Genomic DNA, 26,000 nt, shown 5'->3' on the forward strand with positions numbered 1-26,000 from the left:
TATGAAATGTATACTTGACACTTAATTAAATTGAAACGACATGAACCATTTACAACATCGTATAGTTGTTCGATAAGGCATCTAAAGCTAAGAACACGATGGAACTTAAGATATTAATTGTTGCTAAATAAATAGTAATTGTCATTCTTTAGTGGTTTGTAATAATTAAAATTTCAATAAAATTGTAGATTTGTATAATATATATTTAATATGGAATTTTTTTTTTACCAATGTATCAATGTGCCGAGCGTTAATTTTTAAATAAATACTGTTTAATTTCATTATAAAATTAACACGTATTAAAATAATAAAATTTATTGATTTTTAGGTTACACAGAAACAAAAAACAAACCAAAAATTAAAAGAATTTATTATTGTTATTTTTTATTTTTTGGTTAATTGAAAGAAAATACTTAAAAATAAAAAATAACAGCTTGCATTTTTAAATTATTCTGATAATAAAACTTAATAAAAGCAATAAAGATATTAATTCGTAGTTTCATCTCATCGCAGATTTTGAAAGACATCGTTCAATTGGTCTCCTAAATACAAAAGCAAACTTTATCGTGTTTTTCTTTCATCTAATTTCGACTTAAAATATCGAAATTTGTGTCGATGTAATTCCTAGAATTACTGAAAGTATTTATTTTTGATGCGTTTTTCAAAATGTATGCAAACGAAACGAGTAAACATATAGTAGTAAGTTGTAGTTAATAGTAGAGTTTTAACTCAATGGACTAACCCTTATGATACAAAACACTGAGCTAAGTGTTCGCAATGAGATGGAGAACACATGGCCACACTTGCGCGCCTGCGCACCCAGACTGAGTGGCTGCATTTTGCGAACTCTTTGTATATTATGCGTATTGTAAATGGCTCAGTGTTTATTCAGGAAGTTACAATTTATTTGTACTATTAATTTTACGTTTTCTGTGTGTATTTAAATTGAGATTTGTTATCCGAAATCTACTTTTAGACATAATACTATGTATTAATTATATGTTTTAGAAATGTTACATAAAATTGTTTGTTTATAAATATCATTTGTATTGCCGCTTCCGATGCTATATATATTAAACACCCACTAAACGATCATTTCTTTCCACCACTCAGCGTTATTTTAGGCAGTTTCTCCTGCGCACCACCACTATGTAGAACCAGCTGCCCAATTAAGTATTTCCGAACCAATTCGACTTAGGATCTTTTAAGAAAAGAGCGTACCAATTCTTAAAAGGTCTTCTCTGGCATTGAGAGTATCCATGGTCATGGGTATCACTTCACATCAGTTGAGCCTGGTTGATGCCCGTTTGCAGCAGGAACAGGGGGTTCTTTAAAAAGAAACAAAAACATATAAGTACATCAAACTGCTGTTTGTAAGTCGGTTAAACATTTAACTTTTAGGTTAAATTTGTACGTGCGTATTAAACATAGTATATAAATATCGAAATAGCCTCTATCGCATTTAATCCCGTTATATCAATACTTCCTCAACATTATCCCTAAATAGGGTATAAGTAGGCAGGTATACAATCGAGATAACTGCAGTTGCCTGTCGGTCAGTTATCCTAGAATCAGCTGTCTGCGCCCGCGCACGCTGCCGGGGTCAATGCCCCCACGCTACGTAGAAATAGACGCGAGATTACACCATGTGCGAAATTATACGTCATTAGCTGACAACTGATGTAATATTTTGTTCATAAACAATAATTGCAACGCGATTGATGTTTGACCGATTGTTCTAGGAATGGCTGTTATGAGAAATTGTTTTATTTTTGTTCTACTTTATGATGTTTTTATTAATATGCCGAACAATGTTATTATTATTGTCAAAGAACTTACTGAAATAAGTCTCTTGTCTAAATATGGATCTAATTCAAATTTAGTTTGATACTAAAAATATGTACGAAGTAGCTACTTATAAAGTAAATTTTAAGTAAAACTTAATCGAACTTTTAAGATTTTTTTTGCTCTTTGCCTTATATTCTAAATGTAAGTCAAAGTGGTTCGGTAATACTGTGGGCAGCTAGTTCCACATAGTGGTTGTACGCGGAGAAAACTGCCTTAAACCTCTCAGTAGAGTAACCACGGACATCGAGGTAATACGGGTAGAATTTCGTATTCTGCCTTAGCGTCCGATGATAAAACTCAGCTGCAGGTGATGATAATGACGGTGTTATTTCCATATATTTTTTTCAACTATGGTAACAATTACCGAAATAATTTATATCAACATTTAATTAAAATTGACTCCCACATACCACAAATCAAATAACTTTGAAAATGGTTTTAAACTAATTCGAAAATCGTTGTGTTAAATAAATAAATCGTTTGTTTGCAAAGATGTACATTCAGATTCATTAATTACACAAACTACACAATCAGCCATATAAAAATATGTATGCAAATGTCATTTTTAATTATCATAATGTCATAATAATAATGAGTTATTATTTGTTTTTAAAACAAACTTATCGTCTAAATATTCTCCCTACTTATTTTATTAACAGTATTTTGTTCAGTAAAAAGCTTCCTACGGCTCGCCTATGGCGCTATAACCCTTCTAAGTGTCCTAGCTTCCAGGCGAATAATAGTTCTGGTCTCTATTATTGGTGGCTCTCTTTCAGTCTACTCACATTTCCACATATTTCTTATGATGGAAATAGAAAATCTATTTTTACTTTAAAGTTTTTTATACGTCAGGGCTTTTAAATAGGCTAAAAGTTTTAAAGCTGGGTCAAGAGCTTTGTTGAGAATCTGTAACAATAGACGCTTCGTCCGATTAAAACAGGTTAAGATGTGTTACTACTCATTTTTAACTTAAATAAATATTATAGTATTGTGTATTCCTTCAAGTAAAGAAATAAATAGTCTTCCATAATTCCTTGCTTGAATAGTGTAAAATAGGTTAATAGCATTATCGTTATCACATTACTGGCGGATAACATTACGCACGGGATGAAAGTAAGGTATCTTGTTAAAGCTTCTGTCAGTTTAATCTTTGTGTATTCTTTTGCAAAGGTATAAATAATTGGTTATAGAAAAAAACTGTGTTATATTGTCGCATAACATTGCGTTTTTACTATACAGCAGCTTTGGTCCATCGGCATCAGCGCGTGGCTCATCCCTGAGGTCGTAGATTCGATTCCAGGCTGTGCACCAATGGACTTTCTATGTGCGCATTTAACTTCCGCTCGTACGTTGAAGGAAAATATCGTGAGGAGGTTTGCCTTAGGTCCAAAAGTCGACGGCGTGTGTCAGGCACATGAAGCTGATCACCACATGTCTATTAGATTGACAAATGAAACAGACACAGGAATCTGAGGCCCTAAGTATGTACAACCTTATTAGGTGCCACTGATTTTATCTTTCTAAACTACAAATAGAAGTCAAATGCATGGAAAAACTACATAGGGCTGTTTATACCATCTCTATTTTAATCATTATAAAACCAGAGAGGGAAGTTTCACAGTCATTAATATATTTTGAGTTCGAATTTGATAGATATAAAGACGCCAAAGTTAATTATTTCGTTTACAATATCAACACGATTAAAACGGGAATAGGTTGTAAACACGACTAATAAAACCTGACCCAAATGTAGTCGTGACGTCATCGTGACGTAACATATCTGGGATGAGTGGAACATGTTACGAAATGAAAATCATTTTGCTATACTAAGATAATGATGCTATTCATAAATGAACAGAATAGCTTGTAATATTAGGATTTTGTCTGCTCCGTTTTTTAATCAGTGATGATAGTTAATAGGATATAACTTTTAATAATACAGAAGTATTCCGAACCAATTCGACTTATGGTCCTTCAAGAAAAGAGCGTACCAATTCTTAAAAGGCCGGCATCGCACTCGCGAGCCCTCTGGCATTGAGAGTGTCCATGGGCGGCGGGATCACTTAACATCAGGTGAGCCTCCTGTCCGTTTGCCCACTGATCTATAAAAAAAAGTCTAAATCTGTTATAACGAAGGACAAATGTGATCGTAAAAACCGATGTTCGTAACAGCTGATGGCATTGTTATTGAGTACCTAATACTTTTACCCACCGGGATTTCTGATTTTGGTTATTATAACCGGCATGTTGTTCTAAACGATGTCGTCGTAAACGGTTTTGACTGTACAACATTACGTACTAAAATTAATTTCGTTTGACATAACTCGGCTTTTCGGCAATCACTAAGAGCCCGCTAAGCGAGCTTTTTCATCTGAGGCTTGAATACGACCGTTTGACCGAAAGGTGGTCAAAGAGATATAAAGATATCAATCAAATTCGAGAGCTTTTAGAAATTTTCTACAAAGTGTTACCAGACAAAGCTCAAACAAAATTCAGATACATTGGGATATTATATAGGGGACTGACGCGTAATATGAAAGTGCGTTATAAGAGTACCGTGTTAAAGGTGTCTGCGCGTACCTACTGTAATTCATTTAAAATCTCTTCACCCTTTGAAATCTTTATCTACTGATGTCTAGATTTAACATGCAAGTTTGTCTATGTCATTATTCATCAGTTAAATGCAAGTATATCAAATGTTCAAGTCGAGGCAAAATTTCGTTTGACTATGTTGACCCGGTTCAAATACAAATCAACTGAGTGTATCGGTTTCGAATAAAGAAATCTAGTTCGATTTAATTTCACAGTCAATTACCGAATTCACAAAGGATATTTTTAACTTATTTATTGTTCTTAGTTTTGATTGAAATGCTATTTCATATGATGTCAATAGCAACCATATTAAAAGCTAAATCTTTAATTATAATAAAAAAGTATTTTATTTATATGTAGATTTATATATTAAAAATCATTGATACATAGAGTATGGCACAAAAATATTATGGTGTTACAATCTAAAATTCGCACATTCTGCCACACATTACAAATTTGTGCTAAAAGGTAGAATTTTACATGAAAGTCAAATTACATTTCATTATCAATCTTATCAAGTCAATTCTTATAATATTTTATCACTAATGTTATGAACATTTATTATATGTTAAAATATACTATGACATTATCAAATTATTATTAATTATAATGTTTTATGATATACCATAATTTTTATTATAATATATCGTAAAACATTATATTATATTTTTTATTAATCATTCATAAAATAATATTTTTGTTGACAGTTGACAGAATACTATCATATTATCGATTCATATAATCCGAGTCTGTTGAAATATGTATATCAACGCCATCTATTGCCTGAAGTTGTTACTTTATTGTAATGAAAATAAAAAATGTTATACCCGATATAGAAATATACTAAATAAAAACTCTGTCTCACTCGCTAGACAGACTCGCTGATTTACAGCTTCCAATAGCTTACATAAGTGTGACTCAATGTTGCCAAATAAAGCTTATATACTACCCACACTTAATTTAATAATACGTATAAAAAGTCTTCTGTAATGACTAAGACAATGCCTACTTGATACCGAACCACAGCTTTCGAAACCACAGTCAATTCTTATTATAATAGCCGTTAGATAATAGAAACGCGATCGATGCCTGCATACTAATTCTTCTCTTGCTTGGTTGGTTAAACACAGCCGTACTCAGAGTCGTATTTTGAGCGTTAACGGTTGTTTAAATTAGTTTATCTTCAAGCTACAGGTTATTTTAGTTCCCTTTGCTTTTTTATATATGAAAAACGGCCAGGATGCTAATTTGTTACAGTTGCTCATGGACACTTATAGAAGACTCGCGGGTTCGTTGTTGGTACACTCCTTTATTTAAGGACGCATGGGTGAAGTGGTTCCGTTATACATTTCAATAAAATACTAGAGGAATACCAAGTTTATTTTGCATATACAGTTTAAAACCGTGAATCATCGTAACTATTGTTTATTCACTTAGTAATATTAGTCGTAAAAATTGGAATACCTGTTACATTACGTAAATGTATGTAAATGTGACGGAAATAAAATTGTATTTATAGAGTGCATACAGAATAGCGTCAGAATAATTCGCTGATTTCGTCATAAATCACACGAGACGTCACAAAATAAGATAGCGATCAATCAATTGTGATGTCAATGGAAGCTCACTTTCACTTAAAACGCTTAATGCACTTCGATTTAATCATTATTCAATCTAAATTTTATCTTCATTATGTAATAGGAATTATATTCGCCTCCTAAAATTATCAGCAATTGAAAGGTTGATACCATGACTGAAAGACTATCTTTAAGAGTAAGAAACTAATATACGATACTCTTTGTTGGAAGAATTCTTTAACAAATCTTATAATATTTTCCTCAGAATGGGAGTCCTTAGAGGAGGCCTATGTCTAAGGACAAGCTGTATAATAAAGTCAACCGGCTTGCCGATTAATTATTAGTATTTATTTTTTATTTTTAGTGATAAGTATTTCACACTTTTATGTACTTAATATGGGTTTATTATTTATTATTACATTATTATAATATTTTCCCCATTTAAGTCCAACTAATGAAAAAACAAAGTATTGTCTTTGTCATTTAATAAAAGTAAATATTATATGGTTTAATAACCACATTATCAGTGGATTAAACTACTTAATATTTATGCACCATAATAATGCCGTAAAAATAGAGACAATAGATTTTCATATGAACAGTCTAAGAATTGCTCCATGGAACTATACGGAAGCACAAATGCGTTATGTATATATTGTATGGATAGTGTTCGCGTGTAATTTTATAAATTCTATAGAAAATCGATGTGTACGTTCTGACTTACACTGACAAGTTCGGGAAAGTTTCTTCCTTCCATTAAATAGCATATTAAGCCTAGATAAGTGTTGATAGGAATAAATAGGAGCGGTCGGTTAACGCCCCAATGTTTTACGGGTGAACAGTTCTATACGGTCTATTTCCCTAGGCGGAAAGTGCGAAAACCTCCCAATTAAAATCTGTCAAACAAAATACTAGCACGGAAGCAATCACTCGACAAATTTAATCTTATACCGACAAACGTGTTCATTGAACTTACTAAAATTATGCACCAATAAATCTTATTTAAAAAATTTGACCCGTAAAAATCTCCAATTACGCGTCCGCGTAATAAAGTGTGTTATAAGATATTAAAGCAGTAGATTTATAATTATTTCTCAGAACTTGTTGGCAGTACCATTCATCTTTTTTGGAACGAATGTTTGTGACATTTTCTCTTTGGCATAGATTGTTTGAAGGAATTTTTAGGCCTTTATGTTGACAAATAAGTGAAAGCTTCGTTAAAACAGACTGATTACAAATAAAAAACACTATTTTAAAACTGTGAAGTACATTGGAAAGCATATCGAATCGAGTTCCGGTGTAATGCATTTCTCGCGCGGATTATCATTTTGTTCATCGATTATAACTTAGGACAATTAAGAAATCAATTTTCGAAACGCTTCTAAATTTTACGAGCAATATTAATGAGCCGTTGATGACAAACGCGAATCGTAAAAAGTGTGTTACGTGTTTATGGTCGCGCTGATGTTGTAAGAATCGCGCATGCTGTAACCGAGTTCGATCTGTTTATTGCTCACACAATTACCACTTCCGTGTAAAAACAGCCGTAGCTCAGAAAGCGGCGCAGACTTGTGACAAGCGACAATGGCGCCGCGATTATGTCCCCATTGTAGCAAACCGTTTATCTGGAAAAAACAATTAGTTCTCGAACCGTGAAAACGCCGATTTGGCAGACGCCGCGGAGTCTGCGCGGGATCACTTTCTCTGCTGACGATAGACAGAGCGCACAGTTCTGCAGACGTGCGTGCGCGCCGCCCGCCCGTACATCGTTCCTTTTATCTCTAACCTAAAAGTGCGAATACCGGTTTTTGACGATTCGATAAATCGAGTGATAAATTGAACTGTGGAAAACAATTGTTTTGTGTTGCGGATGCCAACCGTTGACAATGACCACGAGTTGTCGCGACTCGCTCTGACGCGGATGGATACCGGCCAAGCCATGACACTGTGGTACACCGATATATTGGTGAGTTATTCCAATCGGCTTTACGGTTGAGTAAACATCTTTTTATTTGTGCACGCATCGGAATATTTCGGGTTCTGAGAAAATCGTATTACCTTGAAATCTTTAACTGTGATGAGTGAATATTATGTGTGGATTGTAAAAATGGTGCAGGTATGTACTGTGATACTGATTAAATAAGTATTTATGTTATATTATTGAAACACGTCTTTAATCTTTTTATAAGTACTGAAAAGTTTAAGAACATTTAATACGCAAAACGTAACGAGTCTACAATTCGTCACTCTATGTATTAAACTCACGGTTAAAGCATAAATAATTGAATAAATACATTTCATAAACCTACACGTTATGTACGCATTTAATTTTTATTTAAATAATTACTTTTTCTTTGCCATATAAGCCTCAAATCATTTTATATCCAATATCTGATTAAATTTTATGTCATATAGTTAATTGTGTATAATAATAGCGTTGGTATGATAACATGAAGATTGATGTTGCGCTTGCGTCGCTCCATTTCTGATAATTATAAGCTTCTATTAGAGAATTGACCCAAAAAGTGTTATTTGTTGATGTTCGCCGGCAACTATGAGGTCAATTTCGCCATATCTGTTTTCCGTTTTTTATCTACTTTCTATGTAATTGCGTGTACATAGTCTTGTAACTAATCAATGTAGATAAGTAATAACGAAATTGGTTGAAGCCTGCTTTCCCCTACATACAGATTATCTTTACGGTATTAATTTGTCGTCTGAATTCGTTTAGATTTTAGACAAACAGACAAGACTTTCACGTTTTTCATATTAAGAGGTAGGAATTAGTCACGAATGATATGAACTTTAGAAATTAGCACGCTTTAAATAATATTCTTAGTCACGATCAAGGCAGAACGAATAAATTATTTTACTAAATGCTAGTGCTCATTAAAGGGATACAATTTATATTGTGTCGAATGGGAATCTTAAAACAAGTCCAATAAAAAAAAATTGCGGCGCTACAACCTTATAAGTTCTGGGCCTCAAATTTCATGTGGTCATTTGTGAGCGTTACACCAACGCTACGTGGCTCCAGAATCGCACTCTCATCCTTAAAGTCGTAGGTTTGATCCCGGCTGTGCACCAATAGAATTTGAAAACATTGTGAGGAAACCGCCTGCCCTTAGCCACAAAAAATCGCAATAACTGAATTTTAAGTTCATAATTCTCATTAGCTTCTTGTATACATGTCTGTCTGCATCATCTATCGCATTTACCATGGACAGTGTTCGGACTAGTTGTTCGGACTAAACTGAGTTTCCAATTTGACTTAGGGTCTTCTAGAAATGTACGTTTGTACGCTACAAAGGCCGTCGACACACTTGCGAGCCTTCTGACGATGCGACATCATAATAACATGCGTGGATATTAAATATCTTTTGTTAATAAATGTTACGTATGCCTATTAATGAGGAACTGACTGTAAATAGAAACGAGTGGTCTATTGGGATTTGCTAATAGTCGCCTTTCTTGTACAAATTACATCACTTTTTCGATAGCGGGTCGGTCTGGCTGACCTGCTAATTGCGCCAATGGGTCAAGAGCGATTCTTTTTAATGGAAAGTGTCTTCGTAGTATAGTCGACTAAACTACGGTTACTGATAATTGATAGCAAATATATGTTTGTATGGAACGACAACTGTTATTTGGAAGGGGCTACTAGAATCATCTTTATATTTTATTTAACGTTCAAAAGTGTCATTTTACGTCGTTTAATTGGAATAAATGATTTGATATATGAACTTAAGTATCGCGACTCACGACATAACTTTTGATACCACCAGCGTATCCAACGATGAATAAAGCGTTCGTGATCAATGGTCGATTGAGGCGACTGCGGAACGCCGAGAAGTAGTATAACTATTCTCACATAATAAAAATACTTAGATTGTATCGTATCAAATTGAATTATGACTTGCGAGATGGAGATCATTTTTTATATCGGAAGTGATGTGTTGCAATCTGTGGAAATGTAAGATGGAGGACGCAATAATTTATCGTTCATTTTAGTACTTCTATGACTTGCGATCTGCGATTGAAATTATATGATGTATAGTGCTTGGGTATTTGGAACGTTTTAAATGTGTCAGTAGTGAGTGAGAGCATTGATGGTCTAGTGTAGCGTGCGCCTCTCATGATCATCTTTGAGGTCATAGGTTCGATCCCCAGATAGAATTTCTGTATAAGAAAGACATCGTGAAGAAACCAGCTTGCCTTAGACCCAAAAAGTCGACGGCGTGTGGCAGGCTTATTACCTAATAGATGGACAAAGGCCTTGGAACAGGTACAGAGTAAAAATATTGTAAAGAGGTTGTAACGCAACTGATTTATTTATTTTATTCATCTGTCAGAATATTATTTGTATAAATCGACGGTATGAGAAATAAAGTGAACCTTGATAAAACAAAACGATAGAAGTCATATTTCTTACAAATTTCAAAAGTGAGCTTTATCTTTATTTGTAGTTCTAAACTATTCAAACTCTGCTGTTTCTTTAATAGCACCATCCCATCTTAACTGTCTCTCTTGACATTTAACATTAGTTACTTTTCATTTAAAATATGCACCATTCATTGTCAGCTTTTTACGCACTCTTTGTCTTACGGATTTTGATTTAAGGTTGGTTTTTATCTTCATTATTTTGGTGTCACGGGTTTTGTCTTGCTTACGATTTTCACGTATATTACAATGTGCTTAAGATACATTGCGTGTATTGTTAATTTCACGGTGTTTAGCAAAAACGTGTTGATTGACTTGTTTCAAACTAGTTTATTGTGTTAAGGCTTTTAAAATAAAAAGCTTTGAATTCATTTATAATCGTAGCGCATGCGCAGATGTCGCGGCTGGATTTATATATATATGTATATATATATATATTTAGTGACTTCAACAATCCCATCATAAATAGAATAGAAAACATCCCTGTGGTGTGAATTGACAATTGATATATAATCGAACAATTATTTATTAAAAATTTAATGGAAAGTATTGCAAACAATGCATCTTACGAGCTAAGTCCTTATTGCAATATTGGATTATGTGCGTAGGCGTTTGCTGTCATTGTTTCCGCTTAATGTATAAACGTTTTCATGGTTAGCGATTTATTCCGCTAATATTTTATTACGCAATATGTATGTATACAATAAAATCTAAACTACCTAATATACAGTTTTAATAAATAAATAAATAAAAATAAAATCACTTATTTCAGACCAATTAATAATTCGATATGTTGTTAGTATAGTAGAACTTATAAGTATGTTAGTAAAATTGTTAAAAATATTTAAATATTTCATTGATTAGTCTACGTTCATTTGAGACATCCGGTACATGGGCATGTATATGAACCCATTGTCTCAAAACAGCACATTCGGGCTTATTTGCTATAACCACATAAACATAATTAAAAATGTATAAATAGAAAACAAAAACTTATTTAAAAAGTCTGGTCCCCGTGTACCTTTAATCCTGGCAGCAACCAAGTATATATGTATACTATATTTTTACGTAAGTAAAAGTTGTCATAATATCTAAGTCAATAAATCAATTGCTCATTGTTCCTGTATTTATTTCAGTCTTTACAAAGTCTGCCGTCTATGTGGACGAATTTTCGTGAAATCTTTGATAAAAACATGAGTTTCACATAGTGAATAAGTGTTTCGCATTCATTATCATACATTTTCGGACCACACGGGTATAACTCAAAGTTATATTTAAAAAGTAATCAGTGGCGCTACAACATCTTTAGGTCTTGGCCTCAGATTTCTGAATCTGTTTCATAATCATTTTAAATCTAATAGGCAAGTAGGTGATCAGCCTCCAGTGCCTGACACACGTCGTCGACTTTTTGCGTCAGAGACATGTCGGTTTCCTCACGATATTTTCCTTCACCGTTCGAGCAAATGTTAAATACGCACACAGAAAGAAACTCCATTGGTGCATAGCCGGGGACCGAACCTACGACCTCAGGTATGAGATTCGCACGCTAAAGCCACTAGGCCAACACTGCTCTCTCTCATTCTTCTTTACATTGTAAATAAAAAAAGTTATATTTAGATGTGCCTAAAACTTAAGTTACCCGATAATAGCGTAAATGATTTCGCTGAATATTCTGAGGCTTCTGTCAGGTATATAATGCTAAAGATCAGCCTATGAAGTAAATTTTAGGAAACACACCAGATTCCAGAATTTCGTATATAAAGAGTTACTCACGTTCCCTTGTTTATGCTTATTTTCGTTCGCAATACGTTATGTATGTAACCCAAATACGCACTAACCCGGAAGACATTAATACTAGGAACAGTGAATTACGTAGTTAATTGTTTAAAATTTCGCAATATTCGCCAACACTAATATCAGACATCTTGAGGACTTTATTTTTGACAGTCACGTGATTGCGACTAACGACTTCGCTTCGTATTTTGTGCTAGATTTGTGAAGTTTTTTGTAGTACTGGTATGTCTTGGACGTACTTTAATGCGTTGCAAAAATTGTATATGTATACAAAATAGTAGAAGATAGTAAGTATATTTTACGAAATCGAATTAATATTTTTTTATTCATATTTGTAACATAACTGTTCACAACTGTAAGTCGGTTAAAAAAAAACTTAGTAGGTTTTAAATTTTTTTGTCTTAAAAATATTTGACCTCTTACCAAAGGACTTCTAGCCATATTAGGTATAAGTTTGATACGATACCATCTAAGCAATAATATTATTATTATATAGAAGTCCTATACTTTTTACATCAAAACCATAGACGATGTACATAAAATAAATTTGTCTAGTCAAAAGTCATTTCAAATTTGACGTAATTATTATTCATGAAATTCAATATTCAATTGTTTTGCAATGGCGTGTTAACAGACACTATCCTGAAAAATAGTATCGCATTTCATGCAACTTTCTCAACTCTTTCTCCGAGCTTTCGACACGATAAATAACCGTCATGCTTGTTTGATGCTCGTTTCTGACAATGTGTAGACATTTATTACTATAATTAGAAGGTGAAAGCTCCAGACAATATGCCGATTACAAATTACACGTATAATTGTATTTGAAAGCTTACAATAGCAAATATATGCATACTTTTGAATCTGACAGTACTATAGATAATTAAAAAATATTGTTTAATGTCTTCCAAATATAGCCATTCAGGTAAAAGCATTGTGGACATACCCGTACATGTATTTGAGTCTTAAAAGGCTTATCCATAAGACCGATATGACGAAAGCATAACCGGGCGCAGCTTCGCACGCGTGGCGTGGTATAGATTATTTGCGACCTTTTCAACTAGTTATTGGTATATTTCAGGTAATTTACATAAAACTATTACATATTATACAACTTAACCTTCCTCAGTAATCTATTGGTGCGAACCTCAGAACCCCCCTCCTCTTGCCAGCAGAAGTAAGCAAAGCATAGACAAATTACTGTTGACGTACTAATTTCAAAGATAATAATAAACATAAAAATAGAACTTTACAAATAAATGCAATGCCAACAACATTCCTTCTGATTTAAAAATAACATTCAAACAATTGTCAAAGCGATTCGTTAGTTAAGGTGAAGTGTACACTAATTTGCAAAATTATAGGGCAAGGACCGGTGTCTAGATTTTAAACAGAATGATCTCGATTGAAATTGAAATTTATTGCGTGTGCGTCCGCCGGGCGACAACCGACTGACACACTGAGACGTTTGTTATTAAGCCGAATTGCGTTTAAAATTATCCTAACTGTGTTTGGGATTATATTTTGGTCATAATCATAAGCTTATTAAAGATTTGCTACTCTGTGATAACGGAAAATACTGAAGTAATGCAGTACTAAAAGATGAAAAAAATTCTGTTGAACCAGAATATGATTAAATGACAATTAAATTATAAAGAAATCTTGAAGGCACTATTAAAATATGAAACACTCGACTGATTAATAATACTACTTACTATTAATAAGCACAAATACTGAGCACAAATGTACTTATAATTGTGTGATCTATGACCACAGATTTATTTATTTATTTATACTTCGTTGCATGTACAGAAATATAATACAATTAACATAATTAATACAAAGGAGGATTCACTGGCCTGTAACAAAAATAAAAAAATAGATAAGGTAAGCAAGAAGTGCAAAAATACATAAAACGTATAGTAATTTAGACAAAACAAAACAATTATTGAAACATGTGATCAGGACAATATTAAAAAAGGACACATGAAAGAGAAAAAGTGCATATGAATCACGATAATTTTAGATCAGTGTCATATAATATGCTATCTTATTAGTTAATCGATGAGTTTCATTATATTTTGTATTTTGTGCAAAGCAGTCGAAATACATACTATCTATTACGGTATATGTACCTCTTGGAGCACCAGACAGGGTCTTTCATTAAACAATATTTATTTTCTAACCTTATACTGTTGTTCGAACACACGTACTAATATAACTAAGTTAAAATTCGACACAGTTCATTTTCGAAAGTTGCAACCCACAAAAGATATAATGGGCGCCTTTGTTGAAGAATTTTAGATGTATATTGACTCAGTGAAAAGTACTAGCTATTTTGTAATTGTATTTCTGACATGTTTATCTAAAGCGTTTGAATAAACGCACATCAAAAGCCTGTCTACGTGATTTACTGAAGAATTAATAAAAAATAATATAGCATCTAGAAATAGTAGCATACATTGGATGTTTTATTAAGTATATGTAATTTATTTTTTGCTACGTATTGGTATTGGTGTACGGCACGAACAAGAAGAGTGCTGACATAGTAGCTTCGGCCTGCGGTCGTAGTTTCGATTCCCGGTCGTGCTTCACTTTCTTTCTATGATCGCATTTAACATTCGCTTGAACCGTGAAGGAAAGCATCGTGATGAAAAGCTAGTTTAACCTTAGATCAAAAAAAATTACGGTGTGTGTCAGGCACAGGAGGCTGATCACCTACTTGCCTATTAGATTTATAAATGACCATGAAACATGCTGAAATCTAAGGCCTAGACCTAAAAAGGTTGTAGCGCCATTGATTCATTTTTAATTAACGTATTAGTGTAACAAGAAATGTAAAATATTGTGTACAAACAGATTTTTTTTGATCTGACTGTCTTTTGTCTTTCTGATATAATATCCTTAAACTATTGAATTAAATATGTGTATAATAAAATAATTTGTCGTTTACATCAATGTTCTTTTGTTTTAGAGCCCCGGTGCAGTGAGCGGCGCAGTCGCAAACGCAGAAAGCTCCCGCGACGCTCTCGATGTCCGCTATTCTCTGGCCGCACTCGCAGACGACTACACGAAGCGAAAACACGTGGTACGAGTGACTACAGCGGCTGGTGCAGAATTATTGCTTCAAGTTAGTATCTTTTTATTAAGTACAATGTATTTTTTTTGTACAATGATTGACTTTCTGTTTACCAATTCGTATTAAAATACACCAATACTGTTGTGATCGTAAATTCTTTTTCATAACGCTATTAGATTCAGTGAGTGATATTGTGTTGTAGTAAATGATATTGTTTTTATAATCTGTTACGTAAAATACTACGTCATTTAATCTCAGTCCTACGTATTTATTACGCTTCGTTTTAGAAGTTTTTCAAGAGCGTAACAATTCTTAAAAGGCCGGCAACGCACTTTCGACTTTAAAAAAATGATATGACTAAATTCTTGGTTTTTGAATAATTTATATAATATAGAGAAATGTACATAAATTATTTAAAGTAACAATTTTAATGTCATAATATTTTATTTCAGGCTGAAGGTGCGGCAGATGCGCAAAGATGGCTGGCAGCGCTACGCAGACACTCGGCCGAGCCGCCTCCCGCGGAGACCGCCCCCCTTCCCGCCCCAACGACTACCCCTCCCGCAGACAGCTCATCTCCCCTCCCACCACAAAGAAACAAGAAGATCGGCAGGAATAGATCACCTACAGGTAAAAAATAAATCTAAGTTGCCATCTATTCTGTGGTCTTACTGTAGTCTGTGGACTTACTCGCAGAACTTCTTATGTTCAGCCTGTAAACCTACAGAACCAAAAAAGCAATAGTGAAAATATATAACTTTTCAGTATCAATGGTAGGCCCACCAACGCCCACTCTACCCTCGTCTCCCAAAAACAAAACGTGGAAGGGTCGCATGGCTAAGCAACTACGGCGAATGCATCCCGGAACCGCGGGGCCCCCGGCTCCCCCTGCTGTCACAGGTTGGCTCGGGGCTCCCCTCGAACGTTGCCCCTCGGACCCCAGTCATCCAACGGTACCCCGTGCTGTTACACTACCTGCTGAAGCTGTTGAGGTAAGCTGTTGAAGAAAATACTTTTTATTTGCTGACATCTAAGTGTACGTGAATTCATAATGTTATTTTTTTTATTAAAATACTGTTTCACACTCATAACAACAGCTAAGAGTTAGGCTTGCATTGGGGGCATCTATAAGTAATTCACAATTGGATTAACTATTCCAGGCTTATGGTCTTCGAACAGTAGGCGTATACAGAGTGCCTGGTAATGCAGCAGGTGTCGCAGCCCTTGCAGCTGCTTTGGACAGAGGGGAACCACCACCAGAAGGAGACCCTCGATGGGCAGATGTGCACGTCGCTTCAAGTCTCTTGAAGGCATACCTTCGAAGATTGCCTGACCCATTACTTACAGCTGAAATGTATCCGGCGTTTATAGGTAGGTTATTTTACAAAAGAATAGATAATAGAATTTTCTCCTTTCCCTGTTAGCAATAATTTGTACCATTAGAACTTTTAAATCTGGTGTATTGATATATTTGTTTCTGTCTTATGATACGTGTTATACACGAATGTTTAAATTCATGTTGTAAAAATCGTGCCACAACGCTCTCATAAACAATGGCGGATGGACAAACAGGCTAACAAGGTGGAAGACCACCAAGACAAAAAAAGAGAAGGCGCTCTCATGCTCGGTGAGCTGATGATCTAAAAGAAGTTCGTCAGAAAATTGAAACAGTAACGCCCAAGATAGAGAGAGATGGAGCCAGTAGGAGGACGCCTATACTGTATAGCAGGTCCATGGAACAAAGTTCTCTTGTGTTTCAAGATTAATGAGACTTAATTATTATTATTGAATCGTGCTTTGACCATCAGAAAAATTACAAATATCTTAAACCCGTGTATTTCTAACAAAAACAATTCTTACAGCTGCGGACAGATCCACCGAACGCGCTCGCGAGCTAAAACGCCTCGTACAAGCGCTACCAGAGGCTCACTACGAAACACTAAAGTACCTAATACAACATTTGAGACGAGTGGCGTCGCAGGCGCAACACAACAAAATGGAGGCGCGGAACCTCGCTATTGTGTTTGGCCCGACGCTCGTGCGAGCAGCCAGCGATGATATGCTGGCAATGGTGAATGACATGTCCAGTCAGTGCCGGATTATCGAGTCTTTTCTTACTCATGTGAGTGGTTTATTTAATTTGGAATTTTCTCTTTTTATAAAGATTTTAGCTTTAGGGAGTTGGACAGAAACTGTTGTAACTATATCAAAATAAACCTACTGGCGCCATATAGTCTGTGTGATGTGAGCTAAAGCTGTCATTGTGTTATAAAAGAATAAAGTAAGTCTATTGTTGTATGCACTGAATAACCAACGTGTTTTATTACTTGCTTAGTCGTTCCTTAGTTTCATACAAAATTTGTAACGATGATCTACTAATATTTTCTTAACCCAAAACTGTTTACAAACAACATTCTATTTATTCCTTACTATTGATTGAACATGTTAAAAATTTCATTATAGAACACATGGTTAATATTAGTATATTTTCCCCAGTACACGTGGTACTTCGAGGAGGAAGAAGGCAGTCCTCCCTCGGAGCCTCCCCCCTCCGCCGACCCCCTCTCACCTGCGCCTGCGCCTTCCAGGGACCTCCTCATACACAACGTCAAGAAGATTGAAGGTACTTGCAATTATTTTCATTACTAAGATACGCAAATGTATTTTAACATATTATGATATCAGAAATATGAGTACAATAAATGGCATTCTGTCATTTTTTTGGGTAAATAGCTAAATCTTATTGTCCCGTTTAACTAAAGTCGGTACACGTATACGGACTCGACTGTCTACCATTTGACCAGTGAATAGTTTCTTATTTCCACCATACAATGGCCACATGGGCACAGGCGATGTGAACTGTCTGTTGTCTGTGGAAACAGATTGTCCGGTCCAGATACTTCCTTGTCGACCACGACGCTCAGACATGAGCTGCCGACGGAAGAGAGAGAGAACGAAACTATCAGTGAACTAAAATATCAGTACTCATCTATCTATTTTCAACACAGCGTAAACACAACTCGACTGAAACTTCCTTTTTGTTTATAAATAACAATAATAAATCCCGTAATCTTCTAGGCAAAGACGTGTCCACCCGGGACATAGTCTCGTCGATAATATCAGCAGCGAACCGCAAGATACAGCGCAAGCCGCGCAAGAGCGAGAAGAAATGGGAGAGCGAGAAGCGCTCCCCCTCCCCACCACGCTCGCCCCCCGCGCACCTCACCACGCCCCTCGCGCGCTACGACGGCCTTAACCACTACGCGAGTGACGCTCATAACAAGTCAGTATTATTTAATTTAGTTTTGACGCTTTTTTTATAATCATTCCTTTAAATATATCTATCTATAATAAGACATGCTAGCTATTTCAGATAACGTAAAATAATATCTATTTACACTATTAAAATTATATTAATTCAAATAATAGTGCAAATTATTATTTTTGTTAATTAAAAAAAATGCTGTTGTTGATAGAATATTTTTATTTGATTTAAGAGTGTATAAGTATGTATATACAAATTTACAAATGAAAAAACAAAAGCAGACAAAAATAAAGTTTACTTACATTAAAAAATACGCTTGCGTCTGTAAAATGTACTTGGTAAATTTTTTTTTAATTTTAATTTATTATGTATGTAAGCATATGTAGTTACTAGTTTCTCTATTAAAATACCGAATATATTTTCACTAAACTATTTGTCAATTCCTTTCGACGTCATAAACGGATTCAACCTTTAAACCAAATAAGATTTCTTACGAAAATACATTAACGAGTTTCCACACAGTGTTGACACAAATATAAATGCTCCTCGTAAATACACTTGTCCTTAAAAGTTTACAAGATGTCCCGTTTAATTTGTACAATGGTAATCGTAGCAATTTCCTTTAATTGACGTTTACGTGCGTATACCAATTTATGAACACTAAGTTTGTGTAGAATTAGATCAAGGCGATTCCGTTAGACTTTATATGACATTAGACATATCGCCAATATTCGCTACCCAAATTTGATAGTTTTTTTAAACAAACACCGACCACTTTTTTTAAATTCCGGCAACGCCCTCGCAAGCCCATGGGCGGTGTCCATGGGCGGCGGTATCGCTTAACATCAGGTGAGCCTCCTGCCCGTTTGCCCCCTGAACTTCAAGACTTTATTAATTCAAAATTTTATACATTCACTAACAAATACTAACAATCTTAAGTTATATCATCTAAACCTGTCCTAGGCTTAAACCAAATAAAATATAAAATTTTAAATGTATGTAGAATTCAAGTAGCTAAAACATTGATACGTGCCCACGACGCAGGAATCCATATTGTTCGTACATTTTTATTATGTGTGATAGTTTTTTTCTTTCTTTGCTAAATCTAGCTAATTTTATATGCGAAACCAGAAATATTTTTGCATTATTATAAATATCTACATGTTGCGATATATTTTTTTTTACAGAATCGAGATGGAATCTATTACCAATGTAAGTCGAGGTCGGCAGGAGATTTCGCGGCACACACTGAACAACTTCTCTATTGACGGTAAGTTTTGCTTAAATAATAATAATTTAAAATATATTTAAGTAGAATAAAGGCGCAAAAGCGGGTAATAAGGGCGCAGCTAGAAAATCCAACAAAATATATGTGTTTTAGATATATTTCTTTTTATATATTATAATGTAAGGTCTGCTATTTGCCCATTAGGTGTCCAGTTCTGACGTCAGAGAGTAGACACAGCAATCTCTTTCTTTTGTCCACATTCAAAGGTATAGGAATGTGAGCGTTCTTTTTGCAAGTGTGTGCGTGTACGCGGACGATGTCAATGCTGACCTTTTGTTTATACTCACTCATTAGGTTCAAATAAATGTAAATTAACAGAATTAATATCTACAATATTAAAGAAGGTATTTTAACCAATTTCAATGCTTGGCACCGATACAACAATCAATATCCAAACAATGCTGTTTTACTGTTGAAAACATTTCATCGCACTAATGTAACGTCTATTCTCGTCGCGGTAATTACCTCTGACTCCGCGTTCAAATAGTTCACGAGTGAGTGTGAACAATAGCGTTGACCCGAGACCACAAATAACTGACTAACGCTTAACAGCAGCTGCTGATAGCACGGCTTGCGACGCTCGTGCATCCGGAGTCATCATCATGTACATAACTCTCCATTCATCCCTCATTCGTACTCAGTTCGAGGAATTAATGCTTTTGTATTCGTGATTAACGTGAACTTTAAACTTTTTCCACGCTTATTTTTAACATTTGTTCTAGGAACAGGGGATCTAGTGTCTTCTCTCACCAGTACCTTCGATCAGAAACTGCGGACGCTCAACAACTCCTCGCCACTCGACGACGGCAGCATTCCTTACGCGGACGAGTGTCAAGACGACAACGAGGAAGGGAAGTCCACAGAGAGCACGCCCTCCGAGGCGAGTCTGCAAAGCGAACGCGAGGAACGGGTGTCTCCGGCGATCCGCGCTCACGAGCTAAAGGCGGCTTGGCTCGCGAGAGACCACCGTCATTCCTCCTCCTCCAGCGCCGACGAACCCGACGCGCGTTGGCCCCGCGCTCGCCTCGCGAGAGACGACGGCGACGACTCGGAGAAAGAAAACTGTATCATTCCCAAGAAAACTAGTCACGAGGATCGCAACGACGAGAAGGACGTCGACACCAGATCCCAGAACTCCAGCGGAGGAGGCACTCTTCCGGACAACGACAAACGACCGTATCCCACTTACAAGCTGCGACTCTCCAACCCGGAGTGCGTCAAACGGAACAGCGCGGCGCTCGATGAGGCCAACGCGGAAAATGAAAAGGAGGACGACTGTGCCAAACTTAAGCGGTCGGAATCGCTCAATAGAGAAGACAGAAGCGAAACTCGCGTCCTCAGATCTGAGAGCCTCAATTGCCGAGTGGAGAGATTGCAACGCTCCGAGTCGTTGAACAAAGGGGAGCGTTTGAGTAAAATAGAGAAGGGCGAGTGGAACATCGTCCGGCGCAGGGAAGCCGGCGCTTGGCGGTCGACAAAGTTGAAGCGAAAGAACGGGATGCCCGAGAGAGGCATAAAACGCAGGCACACGGTGGGCGGCACGAAGGATTTCGATAAAGATGGCTGGTCTGCGCGACACACCCGTACGTCTTCGCCGGACTTGACGGGCGGTGTCTGGCCAGTCTCACTGGTGCCGCCTCCCCGACCGCCTCTCGAGTCGCACGTCTGACGATCGCTCTCCGAACACTCTCTCAGCTTCATGTAACGTCTGATATCATTCGTAAAACAGAGTGGCTACAGATTTTGGTGACTTTATATTATTGTCAACCGATGCCGTTTTTTACAAACACGTCGTACAAACGCCCAATTGCTTAATTATTTTAGATGACGACTTGTCGTGTTTAAAACGACATTGTGCTTTTATTAGGAAACGGGGAATCGAAGGCTGTGATCGCCTTTTCCAGTGCTATCGCGGAATGTGACAGGTGCTTGTTCAATAGTGAATCAATAGGTGCCCATTTGTATGGTGCTGAATGTGCTGAACGAACGAACCGCTTTGCGCAAGTGGCGGACCGAATACGTCGAATGTTCAGAGAGAGGCTAATATTTTGATTTTTTTCAATTGACTGAATAGTATAGATCGCGAATATATTTATATTGAATATAATACTCATACTCCATACACCGAAACTTTCTAATTATAATCGAAATTTTAGATTAATATTTTTGAATTGACATGAAATTTTATCACATAGTGCAATATTATCAAATAGATTAATGAAATTGAGCTCACTAAATAATGCCAAAGAACGACTGACCACGGCGTGTGGTGCGTAAAGTCGATCGGAGTAAACGTTTGGAAGGCAACTATTGAGAAGTTAAGTTAAATAAAGCACTTTTGGTCGTCTCCGGGATCTTTAGGTGGAAATCTATTTTCACGGAGTCGAATGGACAGTGCAAGCTTATGTTTAGTGCATAGTTAACGGCTTAGTTAAGTAAATTGTACCAAGAGGTATTCAAAATATGACCACAAATGTAACACCACTATCAATATTCTAGGAATTAAGACAGCGTACATCACCTACTTGCCTTCGCGATAGATGTAGCGATATTTCGATTGTTTTGCACAATTATCTTACAATAGTTTGTGTTAAAGAATATTCGCGGAAATTAATTATCCGTAACGAGAATATTTTTTATTTGAGTTGAAGTTACCTTTTAGCGTTTCGTTCAGCGTGAGGATTTAGTTCAATGGCGATTCGCCGAATAATTTTAGGTCAATGTACATAATACGTTTGTAAATAATGGACGCAATGTTTTATTCTATTAATTATGAATTATTTGCAATAGCGTCTAGTGATGAATTGATGTGTCACGTTTTTAACTTTGTATAAATTGTACATTTCTTTTAATATTAATTTATATTAAATTTGTTATTGTAGCTTTGTTGAATGCAATTATTTTTTTATTGTTTTGTTTATCGAAGAAAAGTATTTTAGGCTAAATTCAATTGTTATTTATTTGCGAAAGATGTGAAACGTGATTTGGCACAATTTCCTTTTAAAAAACTAGAAATATGTAAATATTACGGTATTGTGTAATTTGATTAACTTTAAAAATTCTTTTACCATCTTTACGTTAAGACGATCTCAAGTTTGATGAATGTTTTCAAAGCGTTCCTTCAAAGTTTTATTTTGTAAATATATTTTACTTAGCGACAGGGATTTTACTAATTTTACTGCATCTTACGTAGAGTAGTCGCGTGCGCAGCTGCTCGCAGCATATAAAAGACACGCCCATACATTATATACAAATTAACTGTTATGGTCTTCGTATATTCTGCTATGAAATTCGATGTTAAGTCGCGAGTTTGGTTTAAACCAGCAGTCATTTTCATTGTGTATATTTTGGAAAAATGAAAATAAATAATTGAATCGAGAAGTATTGTATTATTTGCTGTAACTTGCAGCAGCACCCCTGTTCACCCTCCAAGAATATAATAAAGGTCAGTCAAAACTAAGTAAAAATGCCACTCCTTCTAACCTATATAATAATAATTATTATTTTAACAATATACAATTAAAATTTGGTATATTAATTTTTTCTTATTACTCATAATCCTAACTTATTTCAGAACCTCAATTATTATCTCAAATACAATTTTTCGCCGTTTTTACTACTTTTCCTGATTTGGAACAAAATTTTGTATATAAGAATGTTTCACTATATCCGATGCCAGCTAAGAGTTTAAAGAAACAACTTCTCAAATGGTTCGACTTTTACCCACTACAAGAACTAGATATATTAATCACAAGAAGACATCGAATCCTTTTGCTAGAAATAAACAAAAGCCATATGTTTTTATGCGTTAGAGTATACCAGTGGGGCGCAAATAAAAAACAAATTAATCAATAAATTTATTTATAAATAACAACACTGACTTATACCACGACTTTTAATTCGATTCTACATTTGACATAAGATGTCATTTTTAAATAATGATACCACATATATTACCTATATGTGTAGTGATGTACCTACACAAAAATTAATAAGCAATCGCGATTTTTGTTTATTTAATATGTGTTGGTGTGCCAATTAAAGACTAAATTATTTATTTTTATTTAAATAAATACATAATTATTCAGATTAATTATTTATTAATTAGTAATCGCTGCTTTATTTTTTTAAATATTTTGTTTTTTATTACTGAAAAAGTAATGAACTTAATAAAATTAAGTCGTCATAAGTTAATTATCCGTTCAGAAATATTTAATTTCCTGATACACTTAGTTTCTATTAAAGTAGTAGTTGTTTAGATATACTACTATAAACCAGAGGAATCGATCCGGAAATATTCCTATTCCGTATCGAATAATTTCGCAACGTCTCTATTTATTACTTTTCATAACGTTGCAAGACTGAAATTTTCAAATCTTGAATCGAATTAAAAGTTTTAGTTTAAAGAAAACTTGGTTTCCATGTTACACAAGATAAATTTATTTCAATATATAAAACTCATATTATTATATAATATGTTCTAGACATTGCACGTAAGCCTTTCACTGCGGTTGACCTGTCATTTGATAAAATGACTGTCAATTGCGATTGACAACACATTTTGTCGGTATTTGACACATTAAACTGAAAACAGTCACGCTAAAAATGAGTAATTTGATTGGTCAATCTATCCATAGACAAGACACGTTTCATTTTTATCTTGTACCAATTCAAATTACATCCCCAGTTTCAGATCACCCCAAAAGGTATTGACTATCGCAAATCGAAAGACAAAATCAGTCACTTTACTTAACCCTTCACTTTGTACTTTTATTTATTTTAAACTTCCTAAACTGACAGTAAGAATAACCGTTTCCAAGAAACCAAAATTATGACGATTAAACAACTATATGTTAATAGCACCTGTATCTTAATATAAAAAATCTCTCCATAGTTGCTTATCTTGCCGAAGCCGCGAACAAATTTTTGAATAAATCGCGTAAAAATTGAATAAAGGTTTGAGGGTGTGCAATTTTTTAATCAATTACCATCTCACCCATTGGAGTGTTTGACAAATTCAAAAAGGCAGTAAAGACGCATGTTAGAGTGAACACATTTGACTAAAATTAAGAGGCTAATGGCGACATGTATCTCGCTCGAATATATAGGTTTTTATTAATATTATGTTTCTCATGTAAATAAAATATTTTTTTTTTGAAATGAGAAATAAAGTTCTGTAAACATTAAACTGAATTTAAGAGAATCCTTTATTCACAGCATTTATAATGCAGTTAAATAAATTTGAATTACATCAATTGATAAAATTATCGTAGATAATACGATAAAGAAATGTCCTTGTTTGATTATAATTTTAGGACCCCTATATATATTTTTTTAAAGAATTACACCGAATCATAATAAAATATAACCATATATCTATGAACATATGAGACACAGGACGACTTTTGACTACGTTTATGCTGACTAGCAAATAGTTTTCTGAATAAGCATCTTTAGATCCAAGGCTATTTATTCATACAGATAAGTAGCCGAAGTCAAAGAAAGACTTGCTCTCTAGCGAGTATTAAATAATTTCTTCAATGATTGCAAAAAGCATACTTAATAACTATTTCTTATATCAATTATAATTTGTACTACACATCCACAATCGAACATTTAAATCACTTTCATTTGAAAGTACTGTTTTTCACCTTCTACTATTTTTATATCCTTACATACGCTACAAGGATCTAAGACTCACTACTGCTTCGTGCGGTAGAGCCAAGTCATTTTGCCGTATTTACATTCCCCCAAAATAAAAGGGAAGCTCTCTGAAGAGACTGCAGGGCTGTACAGGAAGAGCTTCTTCGTCAGAAGTCCCGTCTAGGGACAGACTGAAGTTCATGAGCTTATCAGATAGGCTATCCTGTAACCAACGTCATACATTAGACATTAGAGTTATGGTCAACTAACAAAAAATCCAAACAACCACATATCATTTATCACATACAAAAACACTCACACACAATAACAATTATCAAATAGAAAAAAATAAATAAAAGATATATTAATATATATATTTTTTTATGTAATATTTTTATTCAATAACAGGAATGAAAAAACTGTCACATGGTGTGCATTTTCTGGAATAACAAAAAAATATCCATAACTTCAAAA

At 34.9% G+C, this 26,000-nt stretch overlaps 2 protein-coding genes across 21 annotated transcripts in view; one reads left to right on the forward strand and one right to left on the reverse strand.

The window, feature by feature from the left end:
- The window catches only part of LOC110995591 (rho GTPase-activating protein 23), a 306,700-nt gene extending 283,436 nt beyond the window's left edge, over positions 1-23,264 (forward strand). For 9 of the 12 annotated variants that reach the window (XM_022262828.2, XM_022262818.2, XM_045629171.1 and 6 more), the window contains 9 exons: positions 15,226-15,381; positions 15,783-15,960; positions 16,096-16,322; positions 16,491-16,701; positions 17,193-17,452; positions 17,827-17,953; positions 18,409-18,613; positions 19,783-19,865; positions 20,606-23,264. In XM_022262828.2, the coding sequence (XP_022118520.2) occupies positions 15,226-15,381; positions 15,783-15,960; positions 16,096-16,322; positions 16,491-16,701; positions 17,193-17,452; positions 17,827-17,953; positions 18,409-18,613; positions 19,783-19,865; positions 20,606-21,552 (2,394 nt within the window). In that variant the 3' untranslated portion in view covers positions 21,553-23,264. Of the gene's footprint in view, positions 1-15,225; positions 15,382-15,782; positions 15,961-16,095; positions 16,323-16,490; positions 16,702-17,192; positions 17,453-17,826; positions 17,954-18,408; positions 18,614-19,782; positions 19,866-20,027; positions 20,090-20,605 lie in introns of all 12 variants that reach the window. The other 3 variants (XM_045629173.1, XM_045629174.1, XM_045629169.1) reach the window with 3 other exon arrangements.
- Positions 23,265-24,860: 1,596 nt separating this feature from the next.
- LOC110995630 (E3 ubiquitin-protein ligase TRIM37-like) overlaps positions 24,861-26,000 on the reverse strand; it is a 36,172-nt gene continuing 35,032 nt past the window's right edge. For 5 of the 9 annotated variants that reach the window (XM_045629059.1, XM_045629065.1, XM_045629066.1 and 2 more), the window contains one exon: positions 24,863-25,749. In XM_045629059.1, coding sequence (XP_045485015.1) covers positions 25,624-25,749 — 126 coding nt within the window. In that variant the 3' untranslated portion in view covers positions 24,863-25,623. Of the gene's footprint in view, positions 25,750-26,000 lie in introns of all 9 variants that reach the window. The other 4 variants (XM_045629058.1, XM_045629057.1, XM_045629062.1 and 1 more) reach the window with 2 other exon arrangements.

This window comes from Pieris rapae, chromosome 8, assembly GCF_905147795.1.
Source record: "Pieris rapae chromosome 8, ilPieRapa1.1, whole genome shotgun sequence".
Classification (NCBI taxonomy): domain Eukaryota; kingdom Metazoa; phylum Arthropoda; class Insecta; order Lepidoptera; family Pieridae; genus Pieris; species Pieris rapae.